Here is a 14,451-nt window from a genome sequence, read left to right as displayed (position 1 = left end):
GAGTGTGGGAATTGCTTTCTTTCCTGCTTTCACTAACCAGCTCTGCAGGACTTTATAGGATTTTTAACATTTGACAAGTGAATTGTTGATATTATTTTAGGACAATCAGTTTCTTCCCTTTCCAATTCTTAGTGTGTGCTAGCATTAACTTCGTCTAACATTTTAATGAGAAACGTCGGGCTTTGTTAGGAAAATGCATAATATTTTGACTGCATAAAATGTAGATCCACCGACTTTACAAATATGTGAGCTTCCTTCTTGTTGAAATCACACCATGTAGGCTATCTCTCACTGGAGACTACATTAGTACTTATAAAGTGGCTTACTCTAGTTATTTTACATAGAATTATGACTTCTTTTAAATAACTCAAAGCATAACAATTACAAAGCCTAAAGTAATACATTCATATTCCTAAATTTTACATGGGTCCTCATACCTACTGAATCATCATAATATTTCAAGCCATCTGTCCCATGTATAGTTGAAGTATAGTTCTGCACAATTATCAGATTCCACAACTAAGACATCCATAACAGGACAGCCAAGATGAGAGAGGAGAGTAAAGTCAAATGCGGAGAGCAAAAGAGATTTTCACATGAATCCATTGGTTCAGTAAATTTTAGTGCTATTCTTTACCACTTCAGGCACACTTAAATCATGAAACACAATACAGTTAGAGATTTGGTATAAACTGGGAGCTGGTTGCAATTTTATGCCATGATGATAGGCTGATGTTTACAGATCTGTCACTGGTGCTGGAAGTAATCTGAGATGATGAATTAGGAATGCTACACAAGATACATATTGCACAACACAAAAAAAAGTTTGTTTCATGTATAATTTTCCATACAGGAAATTATTGGCAACATGCTAAATAAATTTGGTCACAATACTCCTATTTTCAATAATTGTCGAAGATTAACAATTCAGCTATTGCTCAAATCCTATAGTATTGGAAATCCTGGAAGGCAAGCAGCAAACAAAAAAAACCAGCAGGTGTGATTTTCTGAGACATTAGCATACATGTTGGCAGCCAGGTCAACAGCAGCATAGCTTGCTGCTTCTTGATAATGAGAAAACATCATTTAAGTGGAATGGAAACAAAATGTTTTCCTCCTTGTTGGATTCACGGCTCATCTACAAACACTATTCAATCAGTAGCTGTTTGATAAATCAGATATAAGCATCATTAGTTTTATTCAGTGACTCTCAAGTAAAGAACAAAGCATTTATTCATTCACCTCCTGTGACTTCAGATGATTAGTCAGTAGGTGTTCCCTGACCAACCTGTACTCTTCAATAAGTCGAGCAACTTCATGCTCATCTCGGGTAATTTTTACTCTCTCCAAAACTTCGAAGTACTTCAATAACCGCTGGATTCCATCAGAGTTGTCTTTATCCTTGTAGGTTTCTTCTACCTCCTTCCAACCTTTCATAATATACTTAGTGACCAAAGTGAGATCTAGAAAAAACACAGCTAAATAATTTAAAATATCATTCTCTACTGTTAATGTGAGACAATGTCTTTGGATTCATTTAATATATATTTCTGTAATCCAGAATGAAATAGCTGCTTATTCACTTTAAATTGTAACCACATATGTCTCTCAAACCACAATTTCTGCAACAATCAAGGAAAATTAAATTCAAAGCACTTCTAATTTTCCAGCTATATCTGGGCAAAACCAGATTTGTTGACTGCATCCTGACTCTATCTCTAAGGTAACAGACTTAGCAAACTAAATCCTAACTTTTGATAAAACATCTTCACAATCTACATCACTGATTCATTGATCAAAGTCAAAAATATGGCATTTTTAATTTTTGAATTTTATTGGCAGGCAACTGCAATTATTTAATAAATAACAACTATGTAATTTGCAGATATGAAGAACAAACATAGGCAATGTATTTTAAAAGGTATAATTTTAAAGGGAGTACAAGATCGGAGAAACCTGTGGTATTTTATGCACTGAATTCGATGTGGTAGGGAAATGGAGGAACTGACTGAAAAGCTATGCATGATTCTCAGCTCAATACAGGCAGACTACAAAAGTAGGAATGATATTATTAACCTTCCTAAAATACTAGTTCAGTCTCAAGTGGAGCATTAGACTCTACTTTGCCAGCACCAGGGTCCTGTGAAAAAAGATGGGGGAGCCAGTAAAATATGTGGAAGATAATTCAGAAGGCAGACAGCCAATCAACATAATTAAGGGACTACGTGAGAGGTCATTTTAAAGAATTGCCAGCAGCAGAATAACTCCTACTATCACATGGGGATACTGCCAATTTCACAAAGGCCGCGTCCCTGCAGCAATCCATGGTCATTAGATAATAAAATGTGAGGCTGGATGAACACAGCAGGCCAAGCAGCATCTCAGGAGCACAAAAGCTGACGTTTCGGGCCTAGACCCTTCATCAGAGAGGGGGATGGGGGGAGGGAACTGGAATAAATAGGGAGAGAGGGGGAGGCGGACCGAAGATGGAGAGTAAAGAGTTGCAATGGGAGAGAGATTCCCTGAGGTTGGTCCGGAGGGAGGAGGGTAACTTCTTCAGGTTAGGCATCCCTGGAAGAGGCTTCGCAGTGAGGTTAAAATAGTATCAGAGATAATGGGAACTGCAGATGCTGGAGATTCCAAGATAATAAAATGTGAGGCTGGATGAACACAGCAGGCCAAGCAGCCTTGGAATCTTGGAATCTCCAGCATCTGCAGTTCCCATTATCTCTGATACTATTTTAACCTCACTGCGAAGCCTCTTCCAGGGATGCCTAACCTGAAGAAGTTACCCTCCTCCCTCCGGACCAACCTCAGGGAATCTCTCTCCCATTGCAACTCTTTACTCTCCATCTTCGGTCCGCCTCCCCCTCTCTCCCTATTTATTCCAGTTCCCTCCCCCCATCCCCCTCTCTGATGAAGGGTCTAGGCCCGAAACGTCAGATTTTGTGCTCCTGAGATGCTGCTTGGCCTGCTGTGTTCATCCAGCCTCACATTTTATTATCTTGGAATCTCCAGCATCTGCAGTTCCCATTATCCATGGTCATTAGAAGCTTCATTGTCTAAACTTGGAGCCACAGGAAAAGGCTCAGTCACTGCGATCCCAACAACGAAGCTGGAGGGATATACCCACGAACAAGTCAATACAATGTGGAGCTGGCGGAACACAGCAGATCAGGCAGCATCACAGGACTTTCCTGCTCCTCAGATGCTTCCTGACCTGCTGTGTTCCTCCAATTCCATATTTTATTGACTCTGACTTCAGCATCTGCAGGTTTTGCTACTCTATGAATGACATGTCTACCACCCTTGGCCATTTAATTAATTTATCTTTTTTACTAAATTTCCAGAGGATTCTGACCTGCCTCAGCAATGCCCACCTCTCCAAGTGACACTGAGGTTTCAAAGCAGTCAACTCTCTGTTTGGGTAATTAGTATTCGGGTAAGATATGGTCCTATTAGTGGAAGGGACAAGAACAATCAACACATTTATATTCAAGGGCAAAACAAGCAATGAAGAAAAAAACCTTTAGGTAGCAAGTGGTTAGGATTTCCAATGCACCGTGTGAGACAGGTAAGGGCAACTTTGTTCGTGTTTTTTTCAAAGAGAAAAGGTTAAACACCTTGCATAAGCCCTACAAGGCCCATGGAAATCGCTAAGTAATCTCTTCATGGAGCTGGTTGAGTACAATTCCTTTGGCAACAGGCAATGGACTGCCTAGCTGGAATCCGTCAACTGATCCCTTCATAAAGCAGACTCAAAGGCCCTCGTATAGCATAGAGGTAGAATCCCTACCTGTGAACCAGGAGGCCCCAGGTTCAAGACCCATCTGCTCCAGAGTTCTGTAATAACATCTCTGAACAGATTGATTAGGAAAAATAGGTTAAATTTTAAAAATTCACTCAAGTTAGCCCTTTCCTGCTCTCCCAAGTCCCTCCTTCATTACTGATGGCTTGGATTGCACATAATGGACTTTGCTTATAAATATTCAATTAGCTACAAGTGATTTAATGGCAGAATCGATAGCTAAAAACAAAAGATAAGTGATTTGGTGGTGGGAAAGCAGTTCAGTTATGTGAGAGAGCACCTCTCAATACTGAAAAAAAAGCAGACCCATATAAAGCCACTTGTGGTGCTTAGTAGCATCCCTACCTCTGATCTACGAGGCCTGGTTCAAGAATCACCTGCGCCAGAGGCATGTAATAAACATCTCTGAACTTTCTAATTAGAAAATGTCAAAATAAAGTAGGCCCAGTTAAAAAAGCAGGCCCAGTTCCTTATAATTCCATTTTGATTTAGCCCCTTCTCACTTTTTGACGGCTAGCATTGCCCTTCATTGGCTTTGCATGTAAATATCCAATTAGCTACACAGGTGATTTACTGGTGACAGTTAATGGATGAAAAGAAAATGTCATGGTGATTTGATGATGAGGAAAAAAAACAAACATTCAGTTGTGTGTAAGTGTATTTCTGAATATATAAAATGAGAAAAAGCAATCCCAGATGCCCCTTGTGAAGTGGCCGTGCCGCAGCCATGAAGAGGGAAGCCTGGGTTTATTCCATCTGCTCCTGAGGTGTGGAATAATGATATCTCTGAACAGGTTAATTTAAACAAAATAAAGCAGACCCAGGATAAGTCTGCAGAACCATCGGTCCTGGGCTGGGACTAACCTACGTGCACCATTAGTAGTGACTCTAGTTTGGTGTTCAATGATAAACAATGTTCCTTTCCACTGGAATTCCTGAGTTATTACACATCCTGAAGTGAAAAAAATTCCAGAGTTACAAGGAAAAGCTGGGGAATTGGGACTAACTGAATAGCTCTTACAGAGTGTCCATTCAGACATAATGGATTAAATGGCCTCTTTCTGAGTTACCATTCTACAAGCACCAGCTACATGTGCAATTCCTTTCTTTGCCCACCAATATCTGTCAACATCACTGCATAATCTGCACAATTTCCTTCCTCATTTTCATTTGCACATGATTGGTGTGTGTTACTCTAATCTGAGCAGCATCTATTTCTTTGCAACGTAGCACTGTGATCAGTAATAACTTTGTATGATCTAGTTCGACCTTTATGACGATGATACTGGGTATAAAATCAGAGAAGTTTTGTTCACCAACAGATCATTGGTGAGACCACACCTAGGTCACTGTGTGCAGATTTGTTCTCCTTATCCAAAACAGAATTTACTTGCATTTAGAGGCATTTCAGAAAAGGTTCTTTAGATTGTTTATCCAACTGCTCTTCTCTCTCTTCGGGCTCTATCCTATTGTTTACTCGCTATCCCATCCCCATTCCTATTTTCTGCATATAAACTGATGTTTTCCCGGTTACCATGTGTTCTGAGGAAGGATCAGCGGACCTGAAACATTCACTCTGAGTTTTTCTTCACAGATGCTGTCAGACCTGATGAGCTTTTCTAGCAACTTCTGTTTTTGTTCCTTTCTTTCATTTTCTTTTCCCCTTTAGATTGTCTCCTGGGGTGAAAGTGCCATATATCGAAGATAACTTGAGTGGGTTGGGTAAAACAGATTTGGACAGTAGGTTGATACCAGGTATGGAGGGTTTGTCTTACAAGGAGAGGTTGAGTGGGGTGGACCTGTATTCATCAGAATTTAGAAGAACGAGGAGTGATCTTAATGAAACATACAAGATTTTTACAGAACTTGACGAAATAAATGCAGAAAGGCTGTTCACTCTTGTGGGACAGTCTAGAACCAAAGGCCATATTGTGAGAATAAGGGGTTGCACATTTAAACAGAGATGGGAAGGAAGTTCTTCTCTCAGAGGGTAGGGAATCTTAGGAATTCTTTACTGCAGAGAGCTGTCAAGGTTGGGTCATTAAGTATATTTAAGGCTCAGTTAGGCAGATTTTTGACCCACAAGAGAATCAAAGATTATTGGGTGCAGGCAGGAAAGTGATGTTGAGGCCACAATCAGATCAGTTATGATATAACTGAATGGCACAGGAGCTCTGAAGGGAAAATAGCCTGGTTGTCATGTTCTTACATGAATGATGCAGGTTCAAAAGTGCAGTTTTGACTCCTTCAAGAGTAGGAATGTGAATCTGAATGATTCAAACAACAATTATTGTAAACACTGCATTTTTTGATTTTAATGCTAATTAAAGACCGAGTGGGAAAAGAAATCAAGAAATCAATGTTTTGAAATCAAGAATTGGGAATGGGATTGCTGCACCTTTTCTAGACAAGCTGCTAACCCTTACTGTCAGTGCTATTTAAACTGTTGTTTGTTCATCCAGTACAGGAGGTTTACTTGCAGGTGGACTGGCAGCAGGGAGTGCATACAAGTAATGATTCAGCAAGGAACACGTAGCCGATTGGTCTGTGTAGCTATGACCAATTGTCAGTGACAAAGATTTTCTGTCTTCCAACAACAATGTGATTGGTTTACAGGTAGATGAACAACTTGACATGTGAAAAGGATAGCCAAAAGCATTCGGGCCTTAGACAGGGAGGTTTTGTCCTTCTCTCTGCAGTAAAAATGACCTAAAGCCTGAAAAAAGCCAGTTTATTTTTCATCAATAATCGCTGTTTGAACTGTTGTTTTTAACCAACAAGTTAGATACTTCATACTTTGTAAACCAGTACTTTTTGCAAGGAAGTGAAAAATAGCTAAAGAGATTGACTAAAGGCAAGTCCTGGCAAGGAAAAGGAGCATTTCAACAAACCCTATGGACATAGGCCACTGAACTACCTTTCCTTCCGCCCAACGTTAGGGGTCCTTATGTGGATATCTGTGTGTATGCAAACTTTATAAGGACGTTACAGTTTTACCCAGTAGTTATGTGTCAGGAGACCACAGTTGTTTACCTGACACTAGAATCTATTTAAATAGTAATTCTCGTTAAAGTACAAAAAACTGGTCCACCTTTCTGAAAACCTGGATCTTAAAAGGCAGGTAAAATAGGGAGTTTTGCATACTTTGAAGGAATCTTTAACGCTCACAACTCCTTCAGGAATAGCATGGCATAATTTCCAGTATGCTAGCCCAATGACGCATGATAATACAATCAGGCATTGTTGCTCAGTTCAAAAGAAATCTAAAGGCAAAGTACACGAACCACGTAGTTTTGTTAAAAACTATTAAATTTCCTCATTTGATAACTTATTAGTGATACCATGAATTTATTACAAAGAATATCCAAATAACAAAAACAAGCTTTATGGTTGCTTTATTAATGCGAGGTTTTGCACTTTAGAAAAAAGAATACAGGCATGGATTATTTTCTAAATGGTGAGAAAATTCATAAAGCAGAAGTACAAAGGGATCTAGGAGTGTTGGTCCAGGATTCTCTAAAGGTTAACTTGCAGGTAGAGTCCGTGATTAAGAAAGCGAATGTAATGTTGTCACTTATCTCAAGAGGGTTGGAATATAAAAGCAGCAATGTGCTTCTGAACCTTTATAAAGCTCTAGTTAGGCCCCATTTAGAATACTGTGTCCAATTTTGAGCCCCACACCTCAGGAAGGACATACTGGCGCTGGAGTGTGTCCAGCGGAGATTCACACGGATGATCCCTGGAATGATAGGTTTAACATACGATGAACGGCTGAGGATCCTGGGATTGTATTCATTAGAGTTTAGAAGGTTGAGGAGAGATCTAATAGAAAGTTACAAGATAATGTGTGGCTTGGAAAGGGTGGATGCTGGGAAGTTGTTTCCGTTAGGCGTGGAGACTAGGACCCGTGGGCACAGCTTTAGAATTAGAGGGGGTAAATTTAAAACGGAAATGAGGAGACATTTCTTCAGCCAAAGAGTGGTGGCCCTGTGGAATTCATTGCCACGGAGCGCAGTGGAGGCCGGGACGTTAAATGTCTTCTAGGCAGAGATTGATAAATTCTTGATCTCACAAGGTATCAAGGGCTATGGGGAGAGTGCAGGGAAGTGGAGTTGAAATGCCCGTCAACCATGATTAAATGGTGGAGTGGACTGGATGGGCCGAATAGCCTTACTTCCACTTCTATGTCTTATGTTCTTATGGTTACAGTTAATCTATTTTGAGAAATTTTTTATTCACTAACTTTATTTCTACATGTCATTGCTTTTGGACGCAATCTAATTGCCACATAAAATGCATTATATTTTTTAAAAAGCAGAAAAAGTCAATTAGTAAACAGGGACACAAGATTCAATCAGATGGAGTTTGTGTCTACAGTCTTTTGTGTATTCATTCTCACTTGCCAGGTAAGAACATAATCACTTAACTCTTATAGAAATGAACATCATGAATGAATATCACTGCAATTCACATGTCTGTGGTTTTGCTAATCTGGCTATGATTCTAAAAGTAAAGAAAATTTAAACTATAAGAGAGTCAATGATCATGCACAATTTGAGAAACTACAGAGGGCAGTAGACAAAAAATCTTAATGACATTACTTACTCAATCAATACATGTTTGAAGCACAAAATTAAAATTAAGGAAAGAGAATATTATACATAAATTTATAAATTTAATGAAAACTGTTGAAAGAGAAAAATAATTTATAAAGAATTGATGATGATCAAAGCAAGATGAATTGAAAAAAAACTTAAGCAAAAACAGTACTTCATGATATTTACATTAACATATTTTTTTAAAAATCAGTCATAGGCAGAGGGAGTGGGACATTGAACTGACAACATCTGTTCATATTAGCACCGATAAGATCACAAAACTTGGCCTGATCCTAACTTGCAGGCACGTACTTTCAATACGATAATCTAAATATCGTGGCATGCAGTAGGTAATAAAGAACCACTGACAGAATGAGCTCATGTTATATTACAATATTTTAAACAACAGTAATTAATTTGGTGAAAATTTAAATCATATTCACCCCAAGTGTCCTGGATACCCAGAGAGTGATGGCATTGCCAAGTGTTACATGAGAAAGGCCAAAATTCAATATCCAGTCTGTATCATGTTAACTGATCTAAGTTAAGGCAGTGGTTTTGAGCAGTTGACCACAAGTAACTCACAGAAATCATAGAATCAACAGTTCGTAGGTACCAAGGAATTGCACCTTAGTAAGAACGTACAGCTCTAGATTGGTGGTGAAAGAGATTTTTTAAAAAATCAGAGCTCCATTATATTATTACTCACCTTCATTAGCTGGCTTCAAATGTGACAACCGAAGCAAGTCTTTATGTGACCATCCTGTTCTCCGCTTACATTTCGTAACTGCCATAGCGATAGTCATCCCATCTTTACTGTTGTACCAGTTTGCCACTGCTTTCCTCAGGGCTCTTCCCCATATACCACATTTCATCCCTCCACTGAGATCCTTTCTAAACTGAATATACGTGAATAGATGGGTTGGAATGCGACAGATTTCAGCCAGAACTTTGTATGCAGCTTGTTTTGTGGAAGCATCTGAGCACTGTGTGCAAACAGCCAAAGCAAACAAAATAGGTTCTTGCGTGACTGTTTTGCCTTCGTTACCAAAAGTCTTTATTTCATGGACAACCTCAGTTCCTTTACCTTCTTCTATTAATCTCATTATGGCCTGAGCATTTTCTTTCTTAAGTTTTTCCTCACTGCTGTAGTACGTCCCACCCTCAGAACCAAAACAGAGAAATCGGCGCAGACGGGTCATGTCGGTCACTTGCCACATGGAACTACTTTCAGACTTTGTTACATGCTGTTCATTCAATAGCTCTGTCTGGTGTACTTCAGATTCTGACGACATTTTAACAGTTTTGAGTCCATCTGTGATACACTATGGAACAAAAAATTAAAATATTTGATGAACATCAAGACTAATCTTTACAAAAGATAGACGTTTTTATTGCTGTACCTAGCAATAATGATTTTAAAGACAGAAATAAGTAATCAACCTCACTGGTCAATTCTAGTGTTTAAATCCTACACATACCTTGTCCCACCCAACCACCTAAACTAATCAATACATCTCTGTATACTGTTCTACTTCCTGTACTTGTTATTTTCTTTATTCTTTGATGAGATTTGGGTGTCACTAACATTGGCAATCGTTGTTACCTATCCCCAATTGTCCTTGGCTTGTGCGGCCATTTCAGAGGACAATTAAGAATCAACCAAATGGCTGCAGCTTAGTAGTCACATGTAGGTCAGACCAGGTAAGGTTGATAACTTTGAGCTTAGTGAATCAGTGGACTTTACAACAATTGATGCAACATACATGGTCATCATTACTGAGGCTAGCTTTCAATTTCAGATTGAACAGATGCCCTGTTAGAAATGAAATCATTGTCCAGAGAACATCAAAATAAAAGCAACATATTATGGATGCTAGAGATCAGAAATAAAAACAGGTGATACTGGAAGAACTTGGTAGATATGGCAGAGGAAAAACTGAGTTTTAATGTTGCAAGTCCAGTATGACGATTCCAAATATATTTGGCTCTGAATAAGCAATGTTGGACATGAACTATCAACTTAGATCACATGGGATTCAGGGTGAGCTTGCCAACTGGATATAAAATTGGCTTCATGGCAGGAGACAGAGGGTGGTAGTGGACGGCTGTTTTTCGGACTAGAGGACTGTGACCAGCAGTGTTCCACAGGGATTTGTGCTGTGTCCACTGTTGTTTTCATTTATATAAATGATCTGGAGAAAATACAGCAAGCATGATTAGTAAGTCTGCAGATGACACCAAAATTGGTGACATAGTAAACAGTGAAGAAAGTTATCGGAGATTTCAAAGGGATCTTGATCAATTTGGCGTATGGGCCAAGTTGTAAATAGAGTTTAATTTGGATTAATCTAAGGTATCACATTTTGATGAGACAAAGAAGAGCAGGACTTAGACAGTTAATGGTCAGGTCTTGGGGAGTACTGACAAATAGAGAGACCGAGGGGTTCGGATACAAGATTCCTTGAAAGTGGCATCATAGGTAGAGTGCATGGTAAAGAAGGTTTTTGGTATACTTGCCTTTATTGCACAGGCCATTGAGAATAGGAGTCTGGACATCAATGAGGCCACTTTTGGAGTGCTATGTACAATTCTGATCGCCCTGCTATTTGAAGGATATTGTTAAATTGGAGATGGTACAAAAAAGATTTACAAGGATACCACCTGGGGAGGCTGGTTGGATTGGGATTTTTTTCACCGGAGTGTAGGAGGTTGAGGGGAAACCTTACTGACATTCATAAAATCACGCAGGGCATAGTTATGGTGAATAGCAAAAGTATTTTCCCCAAGGTGAGGAGTTCAAAACTACAGAGCATGAATTTAAGGTGAGAGGAGAAAGATTTAAAAACGATCCGACAGGCAATTTTTGTTCCACAGAGGGTGGTTCAAATGTGGAATAAGCTGCCAGAGGAAGTGTAGATGCAGCTACAGTTACAACATTTAAAGGATATTTGGACAGGTGCATGAATAGGAAAGGTTTAGAGGGAAATGGACCAAATGCATGCAAATTGGACTAGTTCAGTTTGGGAAACTTTGTCAGCACAAATGAGTTGGACTGAAGGATCTGTTTCTGTGCTGTATGACTCTACATCTGTTTCTCCCTGCACAGACACTGCCAGACTGGCCGTGTTTCACGTACTTGCTGTTCTTATTCCTCAGAGCTTCTGGGATTACTAGCCTAGTGATATTTTCACATGTTACCACCTTTCCCCTCAAAGCATATGCCATTTTCCTTAATTACAGCGTGCAAGATTTTATTTGATTATTTGGCCACTTCACATTTGAGAACTAATAATACTTGAAGGAGGAATGAAAATAGCCACTGCTAAAATTACTTGGTAAAAAATTGTTATATTCCTGAAAAACTGCGATAGGTTTCAAAAACATAAAGGGAGTTTGATTCAGGGTGTGGGTTTCATTTCTTTCTCTTAATTATTGCAAAATTATTCATCAAGGTAAAAAATAACACATTAGACACAACGACAAAATCAAATCCTGAAATACGGAGGAATCTCAAGGAAAACATACTGTATTTGTATTGAGGTTACCATTCTCAAATCATATCCGCGAAGTGCCAAGCACATTCAGAAGGACAGAACTACAATGTCAAATGTGCTTACCCAACACTACACAGTGTTCAAACCCAAAGGAGTTCTAACCACTGAGCAATTTGTTTTAATTCTGGGAAGATCTGCCTTTTCATAATATTAAGGGTTGTCCCCTGCATCATTTTGAGATATTTCAGGATGTACAATGGTATGCTGCGTCCCATGCAAGATCAGATCAATGAGCACTGGCTATTGGATGTTGTCTCATTCTGCTTCTGATTGATAAATTGGTGGTTCGGATCAGGACCAGAGTCTGGCTTAATTAGCTATTTTTATGTTGATAGATCCCCAAACCTAATGCAAAGATAACAGTATAAATGTTATTTTTTAATCCATGTGGGAGTCAAAAATACATCAAGACCAGAAATTATGCATAAACATATATATTACACAATATAATTCCAACCAGGAAAAAAATATGTATTACACTTATTTTGAGTGCTCTGCTTAAAGACAGATTCAGCCCACAACAACATGCTCTCCATCATAGGTAAGGTGAGGAGGCAGGTCCTGAATCCACCCAGGACAAAATTGGGATTGGTGCTTAGTCTCTGTTGGCATTAATACGATCCATTCCAGCCATTTGGCAAATTACCTGACCACGAGTCCCAGTTATTCTGGTGACATATACTTTTACATACAAGCTGTAACCTGGAGCTCTGCATAATGATGGTAGAGACTTCAGTTTAATTCCATCACACGTACATGTAGGAATCTCTTACTTACTGTCAGCCATAGGCATGTTGAAATTATTTATAAGTGAATATTCAACTAGTTTAGCTGTATCATGAACATACCTTTCCATTACTAAACTTCCATTACTAAACTAATTAAAAACATAGAAAAGAATTTCCCTCACCACATCTCTTTATGTGATAAAGTTTGCAACAATCTCATCTGAATCAAAAAGACCATGGGATCAATTTGCACCACCATACCCGAGTACATATTCTATTTTCAATTAACAATGCAATGCAAAGGCAATACTGGATTGTGAAGGATCCAATTCTCTTGAAAAGGAATTAAATTAACCCTATTGGCAGGTTCTGGTGCTTCAAGTACACAGTAGAATTCCATCCCTAATGGTGTCGTGGATGTAGCTACAGCACATGGACTGCAGCAGTTCAAGGAGGCAGCTCCCCGCCATCTTTTCAAAGGCAACTAGGGATACGCACTAAATGCTGGTCCAGCCAGGATTACTCACATCCCACAAGTGAATAAAAAAGTTAGGCTCTGGTCCACATCAAATTCAGTCTGCACCACTAAGAAGATTTTTGATTTACTTGTTAATCTACTTCAAATGAACTTGACATAGCCTCAAGTAGAAGTCTATCTTAAATCACACTTATGGAGAAGGAAAGAAGTAATGTTTAAAAATATCTGTGATGGATTAGATTTTTTTTTAATGACCTCTTTCCAATAAATGTAATTCTGTTTAACTGCAACAATAACTAAATAAGATACTCAAGAATAACAGATTATCTTGTTTTGTCACTTCATTATTACGTGAAATATCTAAGTGAATACCTAGAAAAAACAATAAAGACTAATTATTTACATGATTCCCACAGAATACCAAAATTGTTTAACAATTGCATGTTTATGGGGATTCCCTGTTTCTCAGCAATGGCCAAAACATCTCTCAAGCCCACTGTAGTCACTGTCACTGTTTCTGTACTGCAACTATATTACCAGCTATTTATTTCTTGTCAGCTCTATACAGAAATATACAGTTGATTCATTGATTGAAGAAGAACACTTTCTCCCTGGGATGGGGGAATGATGAGTCTGAGAAGATATCAAAACAAAGTCTTCTATCTTTGTTTCTAATTCACACTCAAGTTTGAAAATTGCTAAAAGTGGTAGCAGAGAAAGTTTCCAGTCTTCACCTTTTAAGGAACCAAAGATTTTCTTTGAGACAGACGATTGTACTTGATCGTACTTTGAAAAGGCTGTAGCTGGGATTACCTTCAAGAAGATTTTTATGAGAGTTAATGTTAGTCATTCTTCTCAAAAATAAGTGAAATGTCAATCGATAAAATGATTTTCCACTGATGTTCTGTGACGTTTAATCTCATGACCAACTGAAAAATCAGGAGATATGTGGCCTTTCATTACATACTCACTAAAGAAAAAGCTAGACACTGTTGCTTCCTCTTAGTAGCAGAATCAGGTATAAAGTATTATTGGAACTAGAGACTCAGCCAGTGGAAACAAAGCCTCGAAAATTTTGATAAAATCAGTGGAAAATATTTATAAAAAGATGATCCATTAAATGTATTGAGACATGACCACACTTTGATAAATTAACAAAAGTAGGGTGGTGATTTCAAAGAAGAATAAATAATAGAACTCAAACTGTATGCAAGATAACATACCATTTGGAGATTCCTAACTCAGTGCTTGTCTTTAAATTGTTGGATTGTGCAAAGACATG

At 38.6% G+C, this 14,451-nt stretch overlaps 1 protein-coding gene across 8 annotated transcripts in view; it reads right to left on the bottom strand.

The window, feature by feature from the left end:
- The window catches only part of ro60 (Ro60, Y RNA binding protein), a 39,235-nt gene that overhangs the window by 20,009 nt on the left and 4,775 nt on the right, over positions 1–14,451 (bottom strand). For 4 of the 8 annotated variants that reach the window (XM_048539491.2, XM_048539488.2, XM_059647783.1 and 1 more), the window contains 2 exons: positions 9,116–9,731; positions 1,243–1,463 (listed from right to left, as the gene is read on the bottom strand). In XM_048539491.2, the coding sequence (XP_048395448.2) occupies positions 1,243–1,463; positions 9,116–9,701 (807 nt within the window). In that variant the 5' untranslated portion in view covers positions 9,702–9,731. Of the gene's footprint in view, positions 1–1,242; positions 1,464–9,115; positions 9,732–12,026; positions 12,309–13,903; positions 13,983–14,451 lie in introns of those variants that run through there. The other 4 variants (XM_048539490.2, XM_048539493.2, XM_048539492.2 and 1 more) reach the window with 3 other exon arrangements.

This window comes from Stegostoma tigrinum, chromosome 8 (assembly GCF_030684315.1).
Source record: "Stegostoma tigrinum isolate sSteTig4 chromosome 8, sSteTig4.hap1, whole genome shotgun sequence".
Lineage (NCBI taxonomy): Eukaryota > Metazoa > Chordata > Chondrichthyes > Orectolobiformes > Stegostomatidae > Stegostoma > Stegostoma tigrinum.
The sequence above is the reverse complement of the archived record's forward strand: the minus strand, read 5'-3'. Positions and strand labels throughout refer to the sequence as shown.